A 25006-nucleotide genomic window follows, 5' to 3' on the forward strand; every position below is an offset into this window, starting at 1 on the left:
GATAAGAATAATCATCATCGGATACCTTAAGCACGCGATGAATCCATAAGCAGCAGGCGGTATAGAAACCGTCGCTGAGTCAGCGGTTGGTTGCTCGGGATATGAGTTGGCACACTAAACCCAAATTGGAAAACAGTTGTGACGCTGATCGAAGGCTTGCTCCTTCAGCCGCCCCAGCATCCAGCCATCTGCTCCCATCCAGAGGCTGATTATTATTATTGTCAGTATTGCTTCATTCAAGCCGGTTCTGGAAAGACAATTTGTTTTCATATCTTCCCTTTTGATGTTTTGTCTGACATTACATTGGGTATTCTTTCCAGCCTTTCCATTCTATCGTCTTGTCCCCGCTTCGATCCTCCTCGCCGCCAGCCTCACGACTATACAGAAGTGAATATTCGATCCACGACATCAGAAGCCTAAACAACTTCCATTTTTGGGTCTGGTGAGCTAATTGGCAAGCACAGGTGATCGTCCATCACGCTTCTATTTGGTTTCCTTTAAGCGCATGGTGCATTCTTCGGAGTGGGGGATCTAAATAGATCTCCTTGGTCGTTCCGGCATTCCCTTGTCTCGCAGGTCGCTGTCGCGAGGGGGTGCGTTCGGAAGACATGTCGTCAAATTCAGACCTCACGGCTCCGGGGAGCAGCACGTATGCCTCCAATACATTGCATGTCGGAGATGGAACATGGGACTCGGGTCGCGATACGTTTCTTCTACCCAACTTGATGGGTGTGAACTTTGAGACTATGCAATACAATGGTGGGTGGCGTCGCATAATTGTGTGAAGGTCAAGCTTTTTCTGACATACATTCCAGGCATGGGGAACCGGTTCCGAGATATGCCCCAGTACCGCACGTTGATAATCGCTCATGGTGTCATTGCAACAATCGTGTTCCTCGGTTTAGTGCCCATATCGGTCCTGATCATACGATATTATTCGCGATGGAATCCTTTCTGGGCTTTCAAGCTACATGTCTGGTGCCAGGTTCTGACACTCTTATTGAGCACTGTCGTCTTTGTCCTCGGGTGGTTTGCCGTCGGGCCTGAGAGAAGTCTCACGAACCCTCATCATGGCATAGGGCTAGCGATCTACGTCATGGTTATTTTTCAGGTATTATGGGGGTATCTCGTGCACAAAATTGAGAGTAAGCGGAAGAGGTACCATGTTCCGCTGAAACTAGTTGTGAGTTGCGACGAACAAAGCCATTGTCTTTTCATACCTCGGCACCATTCAACTAATCTGCGCCATAGATCCATCGGTGGCTTGGTCGTGCTCTTGCGATCTTAGGTCTAGTGCAGATTCCCCTGGGACTCACCCTTTACGGCTCCCCAAAATCCTTGTTCATACTATACTCGGTAGCTGCTTTCGCACTTCTGGCAACATTCTTCGTTCTCTCGTACCTGTACGATTCTGAGGGATATCCCACAGAAAGTGAATATGACGCTCGGCACAGCTACGTTTCAGGACCCTCAGGAGTCGAAGATCGACGTCATAGCAGCTTTGGCCGCATGGCCGCTGCAGGAGCTGCAGGAGCGGGTCTGGCTGAGCTTTTCCGACGCCGTTCACGTCCGAAAGAACGTCACGAAGACTCCCAGATATCTTATTCGGAAGACAAGTACTCCGATGAGGAGTCACGTCGTGGTGGCTGGGGGAGCAAGCTTCTCAAACTAGGAGCTATCGGTGGCGGTGCGCTTCTCGTCAAACGATTGTTCGACAGAAGGCGCGATCGAGATAGTGATACGGAATCCGGTCGCTATAGTCGGGCGCATACACGAACTGATAGTATGACAGAAGCGACAATGAGCAGATTGGAGGACGGACGACGGCCAGAACCAAGCTATCAAACTCCTCTCAATCGGCCACCAAGCAGACCGCCCAGCAGGCCCCCCAGTAGACCACAAAGCCCGGGATCGTCTTATTATTATAATACGACATATTTGACAGAGCCAGAGCCAGAGCCCTCTCATGGAGTTCGTAACGCCTTGTTCGGTGCTGGAGCTTTGGCGGCTCTCCGGGGTCTCTTTAAACGTCGCAAGAGAGATGACGAGCAACGCCGCGTGGAGGAGATGCGCCGTCATGATATAGAAGAGGAAAGAATCGCTCGAGCAAACAGTAAGCGGCGATATACAGGAGATGGCTTCTACCCACGAAAGCACAGAAGGGCCGATTCCTACACCGCTACCGATCTCTCATCGACTGACATGACACGCCCACCCCGTGGGCATCCGCATGGCGAGTCCGCTATATCTGCCGGCCCCGCGACACCTGGACCCGTAGACGTTCCGCATTCCGATGTCCCTCCTGCCCCKCCAATTCATCAAGGGCCAATCTCAGAGATGCCAACTCCCGTCCAGTCTCGACATGAGCTGCCCGAGGTGGCCGCAGGTCTGGCAGCCGGAGCGGCGGCCATGGATGCCTCGTCCAGCCATCGTCGTCAGCGCAGTACTAGTAGACAGCGGGACGATCATGTGGAATCTCCACCTGTGTCTGTCAAAGTGAAGATGCACAATGACGGCCGACACGTCACTCTGAGGAGACTGACCGAGGAAGAAGCCGCCGCCAGTCGTGAAGCACGACGAAGGGAGAGAAGAAACTCACGTCGCCGCGCCGGAAGCGCCAGTTCTTTATCGGGAAACGAAGGTAGCTACGATCGATGGCGCCGGGTGGAGGAACTCGAGCGTCAGCAGCAGGAACAAATCCAACGTGAACAGCAGGCGGCCGCGGCTGCGGCCAATTCTGCTGCTCCTTTGGGTGCTGCTCCTCCCCCATCATTTGTCCCGCCCTCTCTGAGTCACGTTTCTCCCCCACCTCCCCATGCACCCTCTAGCTTGCCCTACGGCAGCATCGCCTCGCCGGGCACATTTACTGGCACCGATGCCAGTGGCGACTATGCAAACAACCGCCGGCGAAGACGAGCGGAAAGAGCTCGAGCTCGGCAAGAAAGACAACAAAGCGTTGATTTCACATGATCGAGCATGTTGGACGGAGTGGTTGGAGTGCTTACCGGCCTCGTTACCATTGTACAGAAAGTGTAGTGCACTATTGCAATATACTAATATCCCGCCTTTACCCCCTTTTCGATGTCACAGTGTCGAAACCCCTTGTTTTCTTTGCCCCGAATAATGAAGTATTGTCTAGCTCATGCAAGCGCTGGAATTCTTATCCCCTCGACCCCTTGATTCTATCGACGTCTCTGATTTCCCATCCTCTTTCTATGCGCACGAACGACCCTCTTCACCCGCGAATGCTTGATGATCACATGAAATTTATGGTTTGGGATGACTATGTATTTGGGAAAAGAATGTGGCGGTTCACTTTTTGATTCGCAAAGTCACAATTGGTTGTTTATATGTTGATATTCCCCTGTCATTATGTATCCCATCATCGCTTTTAGTTAGACGTCCTCTGCCACATTTTGGCAGCTTATGCTTGGAATGCGGCTCTCTCATCAAACGTTTCTTACTGCGTATATTACTCGCCATATAGTAATGGTGTTAAAGCATTGTGCTGTTGATAGACATAAGTAAAGCAAAGTCGATTCGCAGCTCTAGTCTTGTTCACCTCTACGAGAGCTAATAGGTTCTCAAATGTGAAGATGCGATATATTGGTTGACCTCTATCTAGAACTTAACTCCCGAGTACGAGAAACCATTTTGTCTTCACCTGAGGCTAAGAAAACCAAGCCTCTCTTAACCAGTAAGACCCGAGTGATGTGACCCGGACGTCATGGCGATGATGCACAAGGCTATAGATGTAGCTTCGTCTTCACATGCTGAAGGCGCGAGAAATGCTTGGCGGGATCATATACGCATGAGCTGACAGAGGGTTTGGGACGGAGAGTCGAGAAGGCGGCAATGGTTGGAAACCAGATTGTCGGTTGGGTAAACGAGGAAGAGGGCAGTGGCAGGCAAGGATGTTGTATTGATATTCTCCTTCGCCGCGGGACATGAGCCAAAGGCTGCTTCTTGGGGCAATCATTGGCCAGAAAGCAGGGATTCAGATCCAGGGTGACGGCGGAGGAATTATCGAGCTATCGAGCGGTCACTCTAGGCTAGCTCCCTTGAACCTCTTAGCAAGCTGTTCACTCTCTGACTTGGGAGATTCAGGTCTTGAGGAGAGATGACGTTTCCCTTGTTGGGACAAAGGGCGTGGAGGATCGGCCGGGTTTAGCCAGGGGCGCTTAGGGGGGCGCTCACCACTTTCCTGAAGAACAGTAACCAGGGTCGCCCAGCCGGGGGTGTTTAGCAGCTGTAGCCCCTCCGTGGGATCATGGGACGTCGCGACGCGGCACAGCAGTGCTTCTTCCTCCTGTGAAAGTTCATACGTTAGGAACAGTGGCAAAGGCTTGTGAAGCCAGGCTCAAGCTGATTGAGCGATCTGATACCGCCACACTTACCTTGCTGAACATGGATAGCGAATGCAGGAAGCACAGAAGGTGGAAATCCGACACTTCCCGTATTGCCTTGTCTGGATCACCGTGGGATACCAACTTCTTTGCGACATGGCGAAGCTCCTGGCTCTCGCCGATGACTTCCCGGTTCTCAATGGGAAATGTGCTCGCAGAAAACATAGGAGACGCCTCGGTAGGGAAACCATGGGTCAAGGTGACTAGTAGGTAGTCGACAGGAAAGCTGGGTTTGGCGTTTTCCTGAGCACTCACGCCGTACTCGTTGATTTTCCGGTAGAAAACCTCGGGGATGTATCGCGACTTGTTCTCCGTATCGTCGTCTTCCGACTGCACCAGCATGACGGAAGGCTCGGCGGATGGTTCAACAATATCCGCCCTCACCATCTCAACAGCGGAGATAGATGCTTGATAAGAGCTGACAGTGATGGCACCCTCTTCGTCGCCGCTGAGCACGCAAGTCACGAAGTTAGAGCCAAAACGACCGGTTCGACTCCATTTTGTCGCTTTAGGATGTTTTGCCTGCATTCGAGATGCGAAGGCTATTTCGAGTGACGATAGGTAGTACGAGTCGATATGTCGCTTGCATACCACCGAACCGTCTCCGCGACCCGCATCGAGCAGATCTGTGAAGATGACGCCGACTTTCTCAAGTCCACATTGACGAGCTACTTCATCCACCTCCTTCTCATTTGGCCATTCATGAAGCGTTATCCCGTCTATCTCATCCACCTGTGGTGGTTCATAGATTGCCTGTACCACTGCCTTGATACCCAGAGGTACCTCGGTATATTCTTCGTACGTGCCGTACAGAAAACCCAACCTCTGAGCGCCCGATTTCCGCCAGAAATCAAGCAATGAGTTAATCAGGTCGGGCGAAGCAAACTCCACGTGGTCGACCATGCGGAACTCCTGAGGCTGTAAACTAATCGCACTCGGCTGACACTTGGTACAGATCCCTTCAGGCCACGGCGGATGACCAGAGGGACAATCGCGCCGTACTCGGTAGTAAGGCTCATTGAGAGGTGGCATGAAGGAGCTCTTCAGCTCAGTTTTGTTGGTGGTTGCATTGACCTTCCGCATGTACGAGTGAAACGATAAGTGCTTGATCTTCTTCTCCGCGAGGTACTTGGGATCGTAGGGCTCGAGCGGCATGCAGTAGTCACACATGCCTTTGGGGCCGTGTCTACACATCTTCATATCACGAGGACGATAAATTTTCCCATCCTTCTTGTCCAGCATATCGTCCAGCGGCGATTGCTGCACAACTTCCCAAGGATTCTTGATCGTCGCGGATGGCGAGGTAGGAGGGTGAAAAGTGACCGTCTCGGTTTCTGGCACCGGTGCACCATTTAGACGCCGTGATACATCTGCCGTGACATGCTTGTGGGCTGGAGCAGCCTGCGATTCTTGCTTATCCTGGTAGCCAATGAAGAGCTTGTCCCCGTGCCTTTGAGCCAACAGCCGTCAGCCAAAGCCAAGTACACCACTGCTGAATACTCACTTCAAACCGACACGCTCAATCGAGACCCCATCAAGATCCCTCAACTGTCTTTCTTGACCGCCAGTGCCGATGGGTTTGTTGGACAGCACGAGCGAGGAAGGTTCAACATCTTTGGGGAGTTTCTCTAGGATCTGACAAAGATAGAGAGTCAGCAACTGTGAACTCTATGCTATGATGGCCACCAATGACGATACACATACCTTCTCCTGTAGTGAAGGAAACAGCTCTTGCGGGCTGACACTGAGGCGAAACTGGCCGTTGCGGCTCTCAAATCTGAGGATGATCGGCCGCGCAGCCGCCATGTTTGGAAGAGAAGTCGGTCGGCGTATTGGGATGGTTGGTGGAAGTAGTGTGATCTCATAGACTCATACCGGGAAGAGCTGCGAAGAATCAGGTTGTTGTTGTTGGCTGATTTCGCTCGACGGAGACGATTGAGCGAGGCAGTAGGTAGCTAGTAAGTTGTGAGGTGTGAGGTGTGAGAGCTCCAATGGAGGTGATTATTTAAAGGCGGGCGAAGGCAGCGGAGCTCTATCGTCATCACCCGTCACGGTGTTACCGGTCCGTTACACTGGAGCCACATCACAAGTCAATATTTTGAGATAATTATGGTATTGGTGTTACATATGCTATCTGAAGGTAGCTACATTTGCTGATATTCAATGATTACGCTTTCTTGCCTGTTGCTCTTCTTTTTCATTATTAACAATTCTATAAGTAACCGGACAAGCTTCAGACAAGTTTGTCACTGATCCCTAGAACATTCTAATGTCAAGATCACCGAGTTGCTCCACATCAATCCATTAATGCGTATATATGGATGTCTTTAACATAACTACATACATCCATACATCTATTGTAGATATTGACATCCCAATCCAATGACGCCATTTGCAAACCGAGAAGAAACAAGTCAACATGACAAAAGAACAAAGGGGTATATATATTGGAATCAACTACAAGATAGTGCACTTGGGAAGACCACAAGGTCCCTCGTTGCTCTTCTCTTTCTTCGCCCCTTGTGTGCCTTGTCCATTGCCCTGTCCACTCTGCGCAGGCTGGCGAGTTGCCTCAGTCTTGGCTTGCTGTGCAGCCGCTGCAGGCTTCACTTCCTCGCCACCATGTAGTCACGCGAAGTTGACCTTGGAGACGGTCTCGTAGAAAGCCTTACCCTGAGCCTCGGCGATAGACAGCTCCAGCTCAGTGGGCTGGCGGGAGCCGTCGGCACCCTTGATGACAGGAGTCAGTAACAAGCCTCGCTTGATCGACACGAACGAGAGAAAATATAACTTACAGCAAAAGTACCAGCACCCCAGGCGCTACCGCCGTGGATCTCCTCCAAGTTGGCGAGCTTAGGGAAGACGGTCTTGTAGCCAAGAGGAACGTAGATGAAGCCGTGGTGGGAGAGGGTGCTCATGGCGGCAATGGCGGTCGACTCCTGGCCACCACCGAGGGTACCGGTGGAAACGAAGAGACCGGCGTACTTGCCCCAGTAGCCACCAGTGGCCCAGATGCCACCGGTCCTGTCCCAGAAGGTCTTCCACTGAGCGGGGAAGTTACCGTAGCGAGTGGGGATACCGAAAAGGACGGCGTCGTAGTCCTTCAGAGTGTCGACATCGACAACGGGGTAAGACGACTTGGGAGGAGCGTGCATCTTGGCGAGGACATCCTCGGAAAGGGTCTCGGCGATCCTGAAAAAAGATACTGGTCAATCGCTGCATGACTAGAGTGAATCCCGAAGATCAAATACATACTGGTAGATGTCGGCCTGGCCACCCGCCGACTCAATACCCTTCTTCTCGGCTTCGGCCAGCTTCAAGATGTGGCCGTACATGGAGTACTGCGGAGTTGACCGATTAGCAAGCGCATAGGTGCCAAGGGCCAAGGAGAATCACATACAAAGACGATAGCGACCTTGGGAGCCATTGTGACTGGATTGAATTGTCGAAACGAACGGGACACTATAGTACGGGTCTGTAGAAGTAGAGACTTGTCTGTGGAAAAATCACAAAGAACCTTTGCAGAGGCTTTATATATATACGAATGGAGGAAGCTCTCGACTCCTCTACTCTCCAGTACTAGTGCCCCTCAGTGGAATTTGGATATACTTCCCTTCTGCATCCGTAATCGATTACAGAATCCCAGGAGTAGAAAAGAAAGGCGCGCTGATTCGTTCATTGCACGTTTCGAGGGTCCGCTCTCTCGCTCCGCAGTCAATCGGCAATCCAGTCTTTGTCAATCCATGGCCCACTACTTGGTCCAAAAGCCAATCAGCAACTGCCCCTAGCCATGGTGCCCCGTTAGGTGATTCTTACGGATTTCTGACAAAGATCTGCTGCGGCAGGCATCCAGAGAAAAACACCTTAATAATTGCTTTGATTCTACGGAACCTTCAAGCAGTGGTCTTCTCGCGCGCATTGCTGAATGATTCCTTAATAATACTTTATCAAGAATGCTGATTAATTATGGGTCTGATGACAAGCTGATAATAAGCTAACGTTGCAATTAGCCATCATTCAGCTAGTCATGATGTCATACATTAAACTTTTGATCTCCTTTGCTCTTATTCGAAGAAGTCAACCGTGTTAAGACGAACGCGAAAGCTAACGGTAGTATTTGCCTAGGATTGTAGTGCTATCAACCTAACTACATCAGGGCAGAGAGCGGATTATAATCCTTCAGAAACTCTACTGCATTGAGAAGGTGAGCAAAAATACGTCAGTAAGGAATTTCTAACTTCAAATTGGGTATCTTAACGACCTGCAAAAGCTTCTAAAGTATGCGAAACCAGCCAACTTCCATAAGAGCCGTAAGTAACCCCCATGCCGGATACAGACTGCCTTATTCTACCCCCGTCCACGTCCTCGATATCGGCCGCGCATGAAGCCACCTCCACGGCCACGCTCGCTCCTCCACTCACGTTCCCTTTCCTTCTCTCTCTCCTGCTCCTCGCGGATGAGAGCCCTTTCCCGTTCCAATTCCTCCTCGGTCTTTTCAACTCTCATGGTAGGTTTGGGGAGATTCTCCGACCAGCGCGGATGAGCATCGGGGCACGCTTTACCCTCCGGACAGAATCCCGCCAAATAGTATTTGCAAAGTCGTCGCCGAACATGTCGCTTGGAGCATAAGGGGCCCAGCTCGCAGAAGCCCTGATCGTAGTTCTCGCAGGGCGGCAATCGCGCTTGTTCCCGCACGTGCTGGTATAGACAATCATCGCCGTTGGGGCAGTAGCCTGATCGCGAGAAGGACTGGCATTCCGGCATGCGGCGGAGGTTGTATTCATGAAGATATTCGCATTTGAGACCTTTCTTGCAGAGCCCCTTGAGGAAATGCTTGCAGACTAGGGAGCCATGGGTTGTAGAAGGCGCCAGCCCGGACGCTGTTGTGGTTGACGTTGTTACCCGCGAGGGTGTAGGATGCCGATCTGGGCAGGCTGGTCCTAAGTGGCAATGACCTTCACTGTAGGCTTTGCAGACGGGTACGTCGCTCGCGAGTCCAAAACCGAAGCTTTTGCGGAGGAAGGGAGTGAAGGAAAAGTTGTCGTAGCTCGGATCTCGAGAGCTATCGGTGGATAGAATCCGTGCCGCAGCTGATTTGACATCTGCTGTCATGGTGGTTTATAGCTCGCAAGATTGTGAATTTGAAGAGAGTGATCGGCAGCTTTCACCAGGCTCGTTAGCCACGGTATGCGTTCGACAAAATCCTGCTCCTATGGCGACTGCCCAGCTTGATAGTCAACTTGATGTTAAGTCCTGTGATGCCAGTCAAAATGACCGTACGGAGAATAGTGGTAGAATTCAATAGTTGTAGAAGTAAAATAACTAGTCAAGGACATATCACTGCTGATTTATGCCTGGGGCATCGATACCCTAGTATTAATATAGTAGGCGGTGGCAAAAAGTATTACTAACATCGGAGTAGACTCGGTAGTTAGCAATCCGCGGTCACATGAGCTGACTGAAACCCAAGTCAATATTAATAATAGTCTATTCATTTTTTCTATGGTGGTGTATCAAGAATGTACGATGTCTGGGGGTAGTCTCGTGGTTTTCGCTGTGAAACAAAGACACCATTGACTTTTGCCCGTTCTCTGGAGTAGGGAGCCAATGAATAACCCACATTGTCCCGCGGGAGAGGATTCCCCCTGCATATGGTCGATTTTGGCAATTTCAGAGTGCGAAAGTCATTGTGGATAGCTAAAAGGCGCACATATCGGGTACACAGGCAGTCATTCACCAAAAGGTCTGTGCTATGTGCGGCCAGAATACCTTACGGTTCTATCTCAGCCGTTGCTATCCATTGGTTGGTCTCATGAGAAGGACCTTCTCGCGTTCCAACCTCTGTTGCTTAATGAAACATGTAGATTCTTTGGTCCGTATCTAGCTTCAAGTTCATTCAATCGTCTTGGCTCTTCTCTTGACCACGGAGACGCATGGATATGTCGAGGCTGATTTGAGGCTGATTGTGGTTGATTGTAAACTCTGACCCATTATGAGTATGGTGTCCCCTGGCAGCCTGCTAACAAGCCTAACATAGGTACTGAGTACAACGGAGTGACCCCCACAAACACTCGGTCAATTTTGCTCCACCATCTTTTCTTCCTTGCATGCGCCTTGAGAATATCGTGCATGGCCTTTCCACCAGTATAAGTTCAGTCGCTGGGCTCCGTGATCTGTTAATATTCGATAAGAATGATGGCTTATGACTCTAGTAATGGTCTGTCAGTCATTTGGGGATCAAATCATTTGTTTGAGGTTTGATCGTCCCCAAGCAGCCAGAAGAGAAGAAAAAGCAAATATGAGGCGGCTTGTGGGAGCCAAGGACAAACGGTACAAATTTACATCTTTCACATGGTCTGATTTCTCAGTTACCTTTCCCAAAGCCTCGAGCTACAGTTCCTCGAAATTAGGCCAAAGTCATAGAGGTGCTCCTGTGAAGATATTGCGGACCGACATGAGCATGATGTACAGTCTTCCCCTATCCAGCTCAGATTAACAATACTGAGAGCGAAATGATCTCAGGGTCTAAAAATGAGGCCAGCTGGGTCTCGTGCTCTAGGCAATGGATATTGCCACCTGTAGAATAATATTGCAATACGTGTGGTCAGATTCTCACCGGAAGAAGCCAAAACGAGTCATCCCAGCTCTACGAAGCTGAATCCAGCAGAAATTGACGAAGCTTTCAGAATACCCAATGGTAATTCCCTCCACTAAGCTTTGAACTCTCAAGGAGCCATTGGACCTGAGTCTAAAAAGGCGGGGCTAGACATGATCATCCGGGGCGTTTAGACCCTACGGGACCAGGTCACGATGAGGACTTCCCTGTTGCCTGAGTATGCTGATTTGATGAATCAACTCAGTATCCTAACCCTTTTCTGCAAGCTCTCGCCGCATTGACGCATGTAGGTTGCGTCTCCTGTGAAATTAATGCTTGCGACTTAAGGAGATTGAATCGGCCACTGGAAACCAAAATCAAATACGGCGGCCAAGTACGGAGGTGAGGGTCGCCATATTGCCAGCTAGCTATACTCCGCAGCATGGATGGCTGTATCATGCTTCGCAGTAGCTCGCTGACAGTCAAAGCTTTTAGGATCTAGCCCCGAACAAACCTCGACGGATCAAGCAAGCGATTTTAGATGCTTGCCATGGAGCGCTGGCCATTGGTTGCCTTTTCGGCCGCTGCATCGAGGGGTTTCTCCGTTCCTGTCGTCCATTAGCACTTTTGGTCAACGTAATTGTAGTGTAGGAGTAACATGACTCTGATGGAGTTATGCAACCCCCAGAAAGAAACAGGTCAGACCCAAAAAGGTCTTCCMACACGTGACGCTGTCAACACTTTTGGCAGCTGCTTCTTACTTTCTCAAATGCATATATTCAACCTCACTTCGAATGACTTCTCTATTTCTGTAAATCCTTTTCAGCCTCTTCGTCGATCTGTAAGAATATCTACAGATCCGGCGGCAATCCTGCCGAGTTTCATCGCATTATGTTCTCCGGATCCATCTTCCCCCACTGGCGTCGTAAGGCGGCACAGCGGTCCAACAATTTCAGCAGCTCGTATGAAGTCCCGTTCTTCATGAACGCAGCCTACTATGCGAATTGGAGGATCTATCGAAAACAGCCTCCCTCGTCCTTGAGATTGGGATTCATATCTCATATCTTCTATGCATTTGCTTGGTACTAGTCATACACACAGCCGAAGCGATTAATCGCCTGGTCTAGGTAGATACAAATGTTAACCATCATGTCTTGCTTTCTTTTAGGGTCAAAGAAGACGGCACAGTTTATGTGAATCCCCAACCTGGACTTGATATTTCTTCTTCTGTCCTTTACTACTTCTCTCTTCTTCCCGCCTCTTATTGTCTTACCCCGCTGACAAGTCGTTTGTGCAGTTGAGCGATGAATGGGCCGACTCTCAGATGCCCGTCGACGGCACCAATGGCTGCCTCCGGGCATTCACACAACTCAAAGTACAGTACTCGAAGATGAAGGTCATCCTTTCAGTCGGGGGAGGAGGCAAGGGCAGCGAAAATTTTGCAGCTGTAGCGCGGAGTCAAACATGTCTGGAGACCTTTGCACGGACCGCGAAGGAACTGGTAGACGAGTTCGGACTCGATGGGATTGACGGTATGTAGCACCGTACGTTCAAGCCGTTGTGATGATGCTGACGGTCTGCAGTCGATTGGGAGCACCCTTCAAGCCCCGCCGAGGGTTCAGACTATGTCCGCCTTCTTGCCCGGTTGCGTGAAGTTCTACCTTCACCGCGCTACGTGCTGGCCACATGCCTTCCAGCTGGTGAATGGGCCCTGCAAAATATAGATCTGTGCAAGGCGCAGAACTATGTCGACCTGATCAACATCATGGCGTATGATTTCTCCGGACCGTGGACCAGCGAGACAGGACACCAGTCGCAGCTCTATAGCCCATCTCGAGACCCAACAGGGGCGATCTCGTGTCAGTCGGCCATCGCGTACGTAATTGCGCAAGGCGTCAACCCCAAGAAGATTCTTCTTGGGATCCCAGCGTACGGTCGCTCTTTCCTAGGCAGTAATCACATCGGTCAGCGTTACAGTGGTTGTGGAGGGGAGAACGGTGTCTTTGACTACTGCGACCTACCGCGGCCCGGCGCAAAAGAGTATTATGATGAAAAGTTCGGCGCTGCCTGGTGCGTTGGCGGCGATGGCGGGTTTGTCACATACGACACCCCAGAAACGGTGCAACAGAAGGCGAAATTTGCAACCATGACCAAACTGGGAGGTCTATTTTATTGGCACATCGGAGGTGATGCAAGAGGACCCCGCAGCTTGATCGAGACGGGGTATAAGACCTTGCATGACATGTGATGTGGGATATCCAACTTAGTCAAAGGCGGTTTGGTCGTTTGTTTGTGCAATATCAGCGATGAATCGAAAAATCACGGAACGGGAAAACGGGAGGCATCGTCTGTTTTATATCTCTAAGTAGCGAGTTTTGAAGTTCATTCCGATGTGAAATTATTAAGCTGGTATCGCTTCCTACTTATACCGTCAACAATCCCTGTTAATAGGTGGGCTATTAGCCGATAACAAAAGTAGACGATCAGACTTCAACCGTGCGTTGGTCGTCCACGCGATACGCCCCTCCATCTTATTCGTCTTTCGGAGTMTTATCATCGTTGGCAGCAGATAGATCTGATCCTGACTTGATCCTGGTCACTAGCGCACTATGGAGTATTCCTAGTACTCCAAAGGTATGACCAACAAGGCCCGGGCGCTGATGTGGTCCGTCGAGATACGGTGCAGACCGTACAATGAGGATATCCGCACAGCTATGGCGTGATGAGCGACACCACCTCTAATATATTGCAGAAACACTCATTCCAAGTCTGATTGGATGTGTCAGCTTTTGTCAATAACGGGGGTAAGTGATATGATCATCTAGCGAATTATTAAATCGACGAGCAGCGGGTCATGTGCCATTACATTGAGTTATATTATATCTATAGCCATCAAAATCTTGTCTAATCTTGTCTATGAAAACCACAAATGCAACTGCAAAGAAAGGAAGGAAGAACACAATCAAGCAATCCCATTCGTCGCAAACGCCTCCTTGATCTCCTTGAAGCCCTTGTTCTCAGCAAGCAGCAGACCGAGCAGGATGCGCGCTTTCTGCGGGTTCAGGAAGCCGCTCCCGATTGTGCTCGTGCTGTCTGTGGGGGGGACTTCGCCGTTGCCGGTGCGGGAGCTTAGGACGATAGGGAGGGAGTGGGTGGAGGCGATGTCGTCGATGGCGGTATCGAAGGAGGTTGAGACGCTTCCTGAGCCGGAGCCGGCGATCTGGATTCATTGTTAGCATTTGGTTCGGGGATGGTAAGAACAGGAACAGGGACTTACGACGATGCCCTTTGAGCCGTTGTCGACGGCACTGTAGAGCGTATCGTTGTGCATATCCTGGTACGAGTAGAGGATGTCGACCCTTGGGATGGAGGCGACGCCGCTCACGTCGAAGGTGGTCTTACCGGTGGGCATGACGGGCGGGTAGAAGAAGTACGGCTTGTTGGAGACGATGGCACCGAGGTTCCCCATCTCGGCTGCCTTGAAGGTGTCCATGGTGTTTGCGTTTGTTTTAGAGGCGTAGAAGGCGGAGACGATGCGGTCGTTCAGGACGACCAGTGCGCCGCGGTTGCGTGCTGTGGGGTGCGCGGCGACGGTCACGGCCTGCAGGAGGTTGAACGGGCCGTCGGCGGAGATGGCGGTTGCGGGCCGCATGGCGCCGACGACGACGATGGGCTTGCCGCAGTTGACTGTGGCGTCGAGGAAGAAGGCCGTCTCCTCGAGCGTGTCGGTGCCGTGGGTGATGACGGCGCCGCTCATGGTGGGGTCGTCGCAGACGACCTCGTTGAGGGTCTTGGCCATGCGGAGTAGAAGGGAAGACGTCACGTCGGGGCTGCCAACGTTGGCGACCTGGATGCCGGCGACGTTGGCAACGTCCAGCATCTCGGGGACGGCGTCCATGAGCTGCTGGATGCCGATCGCGCCGGCCTTGTAGCCTGTTGTGGCGGTGTTGTCGCTGCTGGAGCCTGCGATGGTACCGCCGGTTGCGAGGATGGTGACATTAGGGAGCGTCGTGTTCATCTGGGTGAAGTTCAAGCCGTGGGAGTTGGTGAAGACGTATGTACTGTTCGAAGCGGTTGCTCGGGGGTAGAGTACCGGAGAGGCATTCCCAACGGCTACCAACGCCGCGAGTGTGAGGGTCTTGAAGCTGAGTTTGGTCATTTTTGCGATATGACGAGGCAAACTGCTCTGCTTCGATGGATTGAAGTCGGTCTACCAGCAACGCATCGTAGGACATCCATCCTTAAATATTCAATGATCGACCGCATGATAAACCACGAACTGAGACACTATCCAAGACTCCCGATTACTCTGATAAGGAGGTATCGTCGCAGTGCCGCTGTGATCTCGTAATGAGAATGCATATCAATTGGAGTCATCTCGAGGGACCATGTGGGCTTAACTCCAATTCTGCTTGGCATGAGATGTCTATCTGCAAAAGTAAGCCCGGAACTTAACCGATGCAGGAACCGGGATAAAACCTGCTCTCCAATCTGTTAATACTTGGCACTTTGCCAAGAGAGAGTCGTTATCATCCATCAGGGATGAGTATTGGAGATTTGGAGAAACATCGGAAAATCCATTGCATTGGCATTACTGATAAGATCGGCGCATGGTTGATTCTCGGATCTCTCAACCCGAAGTGCCCGATGATGCGGATGGATGATACGTCTCCTGATCTATTTAAGGTAGATAAAGGTCGTGCCTGTGGTTGAATCATTCCAGCGATGAAGGATCACGTTTCCATTTATCGTCTCAGGCACAACCCTGCATTATCCGCAACCAACTGCATTTCCATGAAACTGTTGCTCTTTCGAGACTATTTCAAGCACATTACTCCAAGGCATTAGTCTTTTTGAATATCCGCCATCCAGATTGCGAGGTCGTGTTAAAGGCCCTATCTCCTTTGCACTTACGGGTCTCACTTGATGGTTCAAAGCTGGCTACAAATCTCGGAGTCAACCTTCGAAGCGAAGATAGGTCGCGAAGAAGCACGAGAGGATAAGGTATCATATGTATTTGAGTCCGTCACTGTCGGCAATCACTACCGCATGGTCAACATAAGGAGTCAAGAAGAAGATTTGCAGCAATAAATGGAATAAATCCATCCAATCGTCATAACATTAGCATATATGTATCAACACTGGATTGTACATGTAGCCCCGTAAGGCAAGAAGTGAAAAGAAAAGCTCAGTGGTATATATATCCACCGGTCAGGATATCTCTCGACAACGCCACCAATCGATTAGGTCAGCAACTTAGCAAGGTCCAGGGTCACATGAAGTGTATTCGATGCCAGGGCCTCGCTAAAGTACGGGATGGCTTGGCCGTCGTAGACGCTCGAGTTGGTCGAGCTTCCTGAAATCGCCACAGGGATACCTTTGGGGTACTTCGTGATGAATGGTAGGATTGTCGTCAAGTTGACGGCGGCTGTCATGGGCAGGGTGTTGTTTCCAGGAACCAGCTTCAGGTCGTTCAAGTATGAGGTACCAATGGAGCCTCCTTCGACGGCGAGGTCAAGGGTGACATTGCCCTAGGTCAATCAGTCGACGCTACATTGGAATAAAGAATGTAACGTACCATGCTGATTGTCATCGGAGATGGGTTGGGGATGTACACGGTTCCACCAAAATTGGCGCCATTCGACGAATTACCGGTCAAAACATGCATTTCCGTGATGGCGAAGCCGTCGAGCTTGTTGAGAGCTAGAGTTTGCACAATCAACTTTGTCCGACTGTAGGGGTATGACTGAGCCTTGATCACTTACCCTTCATAGTAACTGTCTTGTTGTACGCCACTCCGATTCTAGGCAGGCCACCCTCCTTCAGGTCGGGCTTGCCATAGATGTTCAATTTGATCTCCTCATTCTGCATGACCGCCGTAGCAAATCCTCCAAAGGCACCCACATCGCTCAGGTCCAGGGACTGGCTGATATTCACCACAGTGCCGTCATTGGCCTTGACCTGAGGAACCCTTACGGTTGCGAACGCCGCAGCCCCCAGCAAGCTGACAGTGGCATCGAAGGCATAGATCGTAGGATGGAATATGCTGTGGGTGCCGATGACCTGTATCTGGTTCAAGAAGAGTGAATTCGGCGTGGGATCGGAGATGTTCATCTCCTTGATCTCCAAAGTGGAATCATCGAGGTCGCCTTGTGCGATGTTTGGATAGCCGACATACACCCTATTGTCTCGTTAGCTCCGAGCCTTTTTTCCTGATATATCACGCGGAAGAGAACATACAAGGGAAGTGTCACCACCAGGACGACCACAACGATCACGATGACATGAACCCACCACCACCGCTTGTAGTGGTTGAGCACACGTCTCCCAAAGCTCGGTCTGGGAGACGAGCTCTCCACAAACCCAACCTCGGAGACTTCTGGCTTATCGCTGGCCATTTCGGATCGCTACTGTGCTTTCTGTGGTCTGTCCGACGCTCTGACGTATGACCGGGATGGCGTGTGACACAAACGGTCTATCCCCGGTGCGTCAGAATACAAAAGTGGTTGAAGATTCAGACGTTTAACAGCGCACACCCTGTTCAGATGATTAGCATCAATTCAAAACCAGAACAACGTTATAGTCAATGATATACCGAATCATGCATCAAGGACAACGCAAGGCTGTTGAAATTTATTGGAGATAATAGGGACACAGAAAAACGACGAGGGTTAAAAAAAATTGCCTGAAAGAGAGGAACTACCTATTTTAGTTCGTTCACCGAAGGGGCAAGCGAAAAAGTACTAAGGACGGATGGTCAAAGTCCAGAATCCAGACGACGGACGAGCCAGTCCCCAGGGACCCGTCAAGTGCTATATCTACCCCCAAGGAGGGGCGAGGTCCCATCACATGTAGAAAAATACAGAGCAACCAGATTCAAGCACCGCGGATCTTTCGACCTGACGGAGATAAATTCTGGCCAATGTCCGGAGACTTGTACAGAAACATTCCCCCTTCCCGACTGCTTAATTTTGGATCTTGTGGAGAAAAGGGGGGAGGGGGAGGCTAAGTGACTGGGGTTTTCACGCCAGGATCCAAGGTGCTAGAGACTAGAAGATGGATACTAGATAAGGAGCACGGCGAGGACAGTTACGGGATACCTCGTAGATTAAATGAGAGGACCTCGGCGGATGAGGGATACGCGAGCATGAGACAGAGGCATCGCCACGCTCAGGCTGATGAACAGCAGTTTATGGCTGACGCATCATGATTTGCGTTAGCTTTGCGAGGCATATTCTTAATCCAGCCGAGGCTGAAGGGCGTCGAGGATGGCTGATGTTGCAGGCTCTTTCCCAGGAAACACAATTCCGGGTTGTTTCGCAACATAGCAGTCTGGATTTGATTGGATTGGGTGCGATTGACGGTCGTGAGTCCTAACGAGGGGCGACTTGTACTGCTGTAGGGTGGCAGGGACTAGACAGGTACTAGTCTAGTCTTCACCGTACCCTGGATGCAAAGCCCGGATGGTGTGGATGGGAGGGTCCAATCCCACCTCTCGTAAAGAAAGTCCAATTTCCCCATGGTCGATCCTGACTTACTTAGGGAGAGAAATTCTCAGGAACTGATTGGACTGGAAGGCCGGGGTAGAGAGGAGAAGTGAGACCAAGTGGGTTGGAAAACATGGAATGATGGAGGCAATGGGGCCAACAAAGAGCAGCCAAGACAAAAGCAACCACAAGAGAGAATGCTGTTTTTCTGGGTTATCTTGGTTAGATTCGCGGGGGGGGAAAAGGGCGAACAGGCCAACTGCCCGCAAAGTGAACAGACTCAAAGAGGCGGATGCGTGACCTGGGGTCACAGGCGGGACTGGCCGATTTAGGCGATTCCTCCGTGCGCCAGGCTGAATACGAGTCATCTTCCTTGGTTAGTAACTTCGGAGGAGTTTCCCTCTCGCCAATTAAGATTTTCATGATTTTACGCTTTTGAGAAACTATCAGTCATCTCGCAGGCGACGCTGATTCGACGACAAAGGCTCCAAGACCTGAGATCGATCGACAGTCGCAAATCGAAGACGAACTGATTACGCCGTGCCTCAGATCATCAGTTTCATGTTGAGAGTTATTATCCATCGCGTGGATTCAGGACTTTATGGCGCCAGATTCGAAGGTTTGTTACAAACTAAAGATAAAAATAATTGCATTAGCCGCACCTGAGACAATGATCTACATCAACGGTCAACCTTGGATTCTCCTGCTGAGGGTAATTTCGGGTCATACGAAAGACGCCAACCATCCACAGGTCTCCGTCATCGGCATTCCAGCAGTCCACTTTTATCCAGTCACTCGGATACGATCGTCAGCAAGTATGAGGGCCAAAATGCCAGTCGAGGCTGCTGTGTAACCACAGGAGGAGAAAAAGGTCGCGGCGCTACGTATTCTTTTCACAATTCTACCAGCCTATCCTGCGCTTATACTATAGCTTAGTAGACAACTGTTACAAGATATAAAGCACGTAGCTACGCTGTTGGAAATCTCTCAAAGCGTTCCAGAACTGGGCCACCAAGGCCTCCTGTACAGAAAAACGTTTCAATTAAGTTTGAGTATCATGAGAATCATCAGGTATAAACTTTGCCAGAATATACATCGCCAGCTGAGAGAAGAGGAGGAAAATGTGAAGAAGAAAAAAGATAGGAAAAGGCACCAATTGTTGGAAAGAAAGATAAAAATAGGTGGGAAAAGGGTGATGGAACGGGACAGCATCACACAGTGATTAGAAATTATGGGTATCCAGGAGAAGTCAGAGGCAAAGCTCACAAAGCAGCCCAAATTGGTCCGGGGCAGATCTCGCAGCACCCACGCCAGAGTCGACTGACGAAGCCGGCAAGTCCTGCTCGGACCTCAATAATGAACAGGAGAATGGAAGAGAAAGTTGATGAAGTTAAAAAAAAAAAAAGAAAAAAGATGAAAATGAACAAAGTGAAAAGCATCGCGAGCATGAGCTCTAAGTGATACATTCACACGAATGCAATAACAGGCTTCAACTCCGCGAGGCGGCAGTACACCTTGTTGCTGAGCTGTAATAGTCGAATGGGACAAAGCGTCAAAAGGAACAGAAGTAAAACGAGGGAGGGAAAGAAGAAGATATAGAGAAAATGCTCAAGGGAACGGCAGAGAAGGCTTTTCTGTTTCCTGACAAATGGTGGCAAACGATAACTGCATAATGTTCAAGCTTCAGCTGCTAGAGACTTTTTGCGATGGAAAAGACTGCGAGTTCGGGACTTGCTGCGGGCGTTCTTTTCAGGCGTTCCGCCCTGTCGACCTCGGCCACGCGAACGAGGGGCGGATTCATCGTCGGACTTATACTTATCCTTGTAGATCCTGCAAGCGCGCATTAGTATCATCGACCGATCTAGCTGATGTCCGATCCCGGCTTACCAGCTGTTCCCAACCATACTGATTCCCTTCGCTTCCGCCTGGCGATAGAACTTGGCCGCCTTCTTCATGTCCTTCTTGCAGCCGATACCTTCGGCGTAGCAAAATCCAGCCTCTGCCAGCGCGTCCGCATCGCCCCACTGACCTGCGATCTCGAAGCAGCGCAAAGCTAGAGATTTGTCTTGCTCGATACCCCACCCGTTCAGATGGCTCACGCCAAGCTCGTAGATACTGAGGGCAAACTGCGCACGATAGGCTTTTTGCATCTCCTTTGCTCGCTGAGGTACAGTGCCATTCGAATCGTCCATCAGCTCCAGTCCCACGCAATCGACGGCTTTGCGAAGCCACTGCACGCCTTCTCGTTGGTTTGGTCGCATACCCCAGCCATGGCGGCATGCGAGGGCATAGAGAAGCATTCCAGTGGGATGATTCTGCTTGGCGGCAATCCGTAGATGATATGTAGATTCGTTCAGAGATCCTTTCTCGTGGCATTCAATCCCCTTTGCCACATGCTCATCTGCGGTGACTATACCAGATGATGAAGCTGCCCTGCCCGTCTGTGGTCGAATCGTGGAGGCGGAGTCTGCAGAAGAAGTCGTATCCTCCTTATCTTCTTTGTTCGACGCTGTCGATTCTGGTGGAGGTGCCACCGCCTTCTGTTTCTCAGCAGATGGAGGCTCTACCTGCTCAGCCTCGGGCTCAGACGTGGCTTCCGCCTCCCGAGAGGGCAGCCCGGGTTCGTTCGCCGAGGGATTTGGTCCGGCTATTGTTGGAGTACCGCACATCGAATGCGCCTTTTGCGAATATACGGACTGCGAGTACACTGATTCATGCCGTGAGGGGGGCGGAGATGGGGTCCGAGAGGGCCTCAGACGCGCCTCCGTACCGGCAGGAGGTGGGCTTTCGAATAGTGGCTCTTTCCACTCAAAGTTTGGAGTCTGCAGGCCGGAGAACACAACAGAGTCTCTGGAGACCTTGCGACCCCGAGGAAGTGAATACTTCGTGTAGATATACGAAGACACTGCGGATGACGGCTCCTCATGCGAATGCTTGGCTAGGTCCGATGGCGTAGGCACAATGATAGGACTGGGTTTATGCTCGCGATGCATCGTACCCGGTTGATTCGACTGATCCATACCACTAATGTTGACTGGCGCAGAAAGGCTAGTGCTGGACCTACTCAAGGGACGCGAGAAGTTGAACGACGGGCGGGGAAGATAGCCCGTAGTATTTGATGTCTCCGAGCTCAAGGATGGGGACCGAGGATGTGAGCGGGGGTTAGCTGACATTGGCGAGTACGGCAGCGACATGGCGCTGCAGGACGATAGCTTGCGCGGTTTTGAAAACGTCGACCCTGCGTTTGAACTGCTATAATCGTCATCCGAACTTTCCGGCTGAGCGGCTCTGGAACCAGTAGATGGCCTTGACAGTGGAGAAGGAGGTGGTGCCAGGCCTCGTGGGACATTGAGTCGAGAAGCGGAATCGGTCGATGAATTGCGAGATGGCGCAGCGATAGCAAGGCCAACAGAGGAGACAGGGCTAGCAGGGCTGGAAGGACCGGAAGCATAGAACCGGGGGGGCGCGTCCGGTGCACTGCCCATAGACATATCTTCGTCAGGAGATTCAGCACGCGGGATATCAAAGCTGTCTGATTCCATAGGGAGCGGCGTAGGTCCTTCAGTCGGTGTGGCCTCTTCGTCATCCTGTCCGAAGCCATCCTCACTGGCAAGGTACGAAACAGCACTAATGCGAGGGTGCTCGGACTGTGGACGAAACTTTGGCTCCTCAACCTCCGGATTGTTCTTCTGAGTAGGACGTCTCGCAAGTTCGCCGCCTCTTCCACCTTGAGAGTAGTAAGAATCGCCGGAGGATGGGGCCCGAAAGTAGCCTGGTCGACCCTGTGACAAAGAGCGTGCGACGCTGGAAGGGGGCAATCTGCTCATGCGCCTTTCTCCCCGTTTCGACTGTTCCAATTGCCGGGCCAGGAGTCGACCCTGAGCAGCGAACGCATCAAGAGGGGAGAGCGCAGGAGGAATTTCACCGTCAAAATGTTCGATGCGCGGCGAGGGGCTCCGAAGGGTATCATAAGATTGGGAGCGGGTCTCACCAACCTGCGGCCGGGAGGCCATGGTTGCGGGACAAGGGCTTCAAGGCGTTGGAACTTGAGATAAGTAGTTGTTCTCTCTGTACAGCGGAATATAGTCCATTCAATTCATCTATCCCGAGTCGCTGTAATCGTTCGTGAATGCAACTTTTCGCATTGGGGAAGGTTCTCTGTTGAAATCGAAGACGGTTAGATGAGTCGCATAAAACTGCCAGAAGAACCCTAAGAGTAAGGAAAAAGAACATATGCGGGGGGAATATAACAAAAGGAGGAAAGAGGAAGAATTACAGAAGTTAAAAAAGGAATGGCGATCCTGTGAGTATGAAGAGTAGTGAAAGGAGCGCAGCAGGCCAGGCTTAGTTGGACAGTGATACTAGTTCCTGTGAAGGTTCAATGAATGACGGGGTAGTTGGAAAATTGAAGGAAGATGAAGTCAAGAAAATAAACAAAAACAATGAAAGAGATCAAAGAGTTGAAAGTGCCACAAATCAAGACCAGCAGCGATGATCAAGCATCGCGACTCCAAGAAAGCGACTGGATATCTAGCCAGATGTGATGATGGCGGACGTCGAGGAGGGAGAGGGAATAATAGGCTTCCTAGGTAGTCAGAGGGAACCTAACAAGCTAGATGATACCTCGATGGGTCCCAAACACAACCCATGAGATTTTTCGACCATTCAACTCGACGCCCTGACGATCACTAGGTAGACGAAACGAGGGGCGGAATAGCAGAGTGGACTTACGGGAAAAAGTGGCAGTCAGTTCTGGGCATTCTCCACGCCGAGCGATGCTTAGATTGTATTCCAACGCGTTTTCAATGTGTACGCGGTTTTGTACGTAAACAGATTTCAGAGAGTCTCAGCTCTTTATCCACAATGGACGCACCATTCATAGTGCCAAGCCAGAAAACGTCTCAAGAGAAAACACATACACTTACATTATTTACATAACAAGCATGGTGTTCCTACCGCTAGAGTCAGGGGCTGCATTACATGGCGTTGCCTTTATTATCGTCACAAGCGCATCGATTCGTTGAATCCCAAAGAGGGACTACCTTATGTCTTTGAACTCAGTTGGTACGCGTACAAAGTATGTCTTCTGAATGGAGATAATGATCTAGACTATCAAGCTTCCAGAACGACAGTCGAATTCTTCCCAACTTACGACGATCATCCATATTAATATCTCTTGAAGCTTCTCATCGGCAAATCATACCGTAGGTTCGATGTTCAGGCCTTGGCCTTACCAAGGATAGACGGTCACACAGTTTGGGTCGTCCTGAGACCGAAAGTGGGGTGCCTCTATATATAACATTTTTGAATCATCACCCGAGCCCCTGTGCCATGGGTATATACGACAGAGACCAACAATTCTCTGCTCAAAAACACAATTTAGGAACTTGCACCATAGGCACTGTTGATTCCATGAAGACTCCATATCTGCTAGATTGGAAAGTACGTGGTTATGGTCACGGTTGGGCTTTGAAGCTATTGAAATGAAGTACTCCATAATTCCGTCGCCTTTTATTACTATCTGAGACACTTATCAAAGTGCTGCTGTGCAATAATGAATAATGACCTCTTATTGGGCATTTGCCGAGTGGTTACTGACTTATTCTTGAGAGATCTCGTCTAAAGGCAGTGGATGTCTCCTACTGAGTGTGTACTGTGTAGTTACCGCTAGTTATACTTCAGTCAACTCCTGTCTTGATATTCCAGTCTTTAAGATATCACTAATAGTCCAGAGGAGACACCAGGATATTATCCTTCAGGATGGTTTAAGTCAGCATAAATATTAATAGTATACTGCTATAGGCCCTATCTTGGACCGTCATGTCAATGTGCCGCTGGCATGATCTCATGTTAAGGTGTTTTAAAGGCGATCTAACCCAGAGCATCAATGACCAATTAATAAAAAGTATGTGAGATTGCGGCTCCTGGAAACTGCGCCTCGCGATGTGAACAGCTATCTCCTGCTCCAGTCTTTTGGAGTATTCGAGACTATCACTACTAGAGCAGGGTCTGGTGCAAACCATAAGGTATTATATCTATACTTGGTTACCATTCGTACAGAGGTAGGCGAGGTCAACAATCAAGATACTCCAGCACTGCCACTGGGGCGCTTATTTACCTTTATATGTATTTCGCCTCCGTTGTTTTGCCTCTCTCTGAGTAAGGAGCCGACTCGCCGTGGAGAAAGAGAGGGAGGGTGTATATTTTGTATGAGAGCTCCCTCATCAAACACGCAAATCAATGGGTGCTTCCATGGAGGATGACAACAGTTCCATTTACCCAATACCTTAAAGACCCAGCTTGGGAATACCTAAAGGTAAGATCGCGTTGGTGCTTCGTTCTTCAGGCTCAGATACAGGTCCCATGACTGCTGAGGGAGACGCCAAAAGCCAATCTGCATCTCCACAAAGTCTAACATGATGGCTAGGATTGATATTACGGTGTAGTCTATCAGGTACCATTCATTTTCAGATCGTCCTTGGCCTCTACGGCAGGGAGCAAGAGTCTCGTATATCTTC

At 50.4% G+C, this 25006-nt stretch overlaps 8 protein-coding genes across 8 annotated transcripts; 2 read left to right on the top strand and 6 right to left on the bottom strand.

The window, feature by feature from the left end:
* Positions 1–608: 608 nt before the first annotated feature.
* Positions 609–2970, top strand: Asppvi_003528 (uncharacterized protein; the record flags this gene model as incomplete). The annotated part of the gene is made up of 3 exons (XM_043299491.1): positions 609–759; positions 816–1183; positions 1252–2970. 3 exons carry the CDS (start codon positions 609–611, stop codon positions 2968–2970), a joined length of 2238 nt encoding a protein of 745 aa, XP_043155426.1.
* Positions 2971–4042: 1072 nt separating this feature from the next.
* npl4 (nuclear protein localization protein 4) lies at positions 4043–6212 on the bottom strand (the record flags this gene model as incomplete). Its single annotated transcript, XM_043299492.1, has 4 exons — positions 4043–4309; positions 4398–5856; positions 5911–6041; positions 6111–6212. The coding sequence occupies 4 exons, from the start codon at positions 6210–6212 to the stop codon at positions 4043–4045; spliced, it is 1959 nt and encodes a 652-aa protein (XP_043155427.1).
* An 822-nt stretch (positions 6213–7034) lies between these two features.
* On the bottom strand, positions 7035–7833 carry pst2 (putative NADH-quinone oxidoreductase Pst2; the record flags this gene model as incomplete). Its single annotated transcript, XM_043299493.1, has 4 exons — positions 7035–7136; positions 7202–7598; positions 7662–7747; positions 7807–7833. The coding sequence occupies 4 exons, from the start codon at positions 7831–7833 to the stop codon at positions 7035–7037; spliced, it is 612 nt and encodes a 203-aa protein (XP_043155428.1).
* A 920-nt stretch (positions 7834–8753) lies between these two features.
* On the bottom strand, positions 8754–9518 carry yth1 (cleavage polyadenylation factor RNA-binding subunit YTH1; the record flags this gene model as incomplete). The annotated part of the gene is made up of 1 exon (XM_043299494.1): positions 8754–9518. The coding sequence occupies one exon, from the start codon at positions 9516–9518 to the stop codon at positions 8754–8756; it is 765 nt and encodes a 254-aa protein (XP_043155429.1).
* A 2807-nt stretch (positions 9519–12325) lies between these two features.
* Positions 12326–13249, top strand: Asppvi_003532 (glycoside hydrolase family 18 protein; the record flags this gene model as incomplete). The annotated part of the gene is made up of 2 exons (XM_043299495.1): positions 12326–12533; positions 12585–13249. The coding sequence occupies 2 exons, from the start codon at positions 12326–12328 to the stop codon at positions 13247–13249; spliced, it is 873 nt and encodes a 290-aa protein (XP_043155430.1).
* A 714-nt stretch (positions 13250–13963) lies between these two features.
* On the bottom strand, positions 13964–15160 carry Asppvi_003533 (asparaginase ahrA; the record flags this gene model as incomplete). The annotated part of the gene is made up of 2 exons (XM_043299496.1): positions 13964–14221; positions 14279–15160. 2 exons carry the CDS (start codon positions 15158–15160, stop codon positions 13964–13966), a joined length of 1140 nt encoding a protein of 379 aa, XP_043155431.1.
* A 1084-nt stretch (positions 15161–16244) lies between these two features.
* Asppvi_003534 (uncharacterized protein) lies at positions 16245–17399 on the bottom strand (the record flags this gene model as incomplete). The annotated part of the gene is made up of 4 exons (XM_043299497.1): positions 16245–16532; positions 16580–16704; positions 16767–17182; positions 17242–17399. The coding sequence occupies 4 exons, from the start codon at positions 17397–17399 to the stop codon at positions 16245–16247; spliced, it is 987 nt and encodes a 328-aa protein (XP_043155432.1).
* Positions 17400–20164: 2765 nt separating this feature from the next.
* On the bottom strand, positions 20165–22501 carry Asppvi_003535 (uncharacterized protein; the record flags this gene model as incomplete). The annotated part of the gene is made up of 2 exons (XM_043299498.1): positions 20165–20318; positions 20376–22501. The coding sequence occupies 2 exons, from the start codon at positions 22499–22501 to the stop codon at positions 20165–20167; spliced, it is 2280 nt and encodes a 759-aa protein (XP_043155433.1).
* Between the last annotated feature and the right edge of the window lie 2505 nt (positions 22502–25006).

Source organism: Aspergillus pseudoviridinutans (assembly GCF_018340605.1).
Source record: "Aspergillus pseudoviridinutans IFM 55266 DNA, scaffold_2, whole genome shotgun sequence".
Lineage (NCBI taxonomy): Eukaryota > Fungi > Ascomycota > Eurotiomycetes > Eurotiales > Aspergillaceae > Aspergillus > Aspergillus pseudoviridinutans.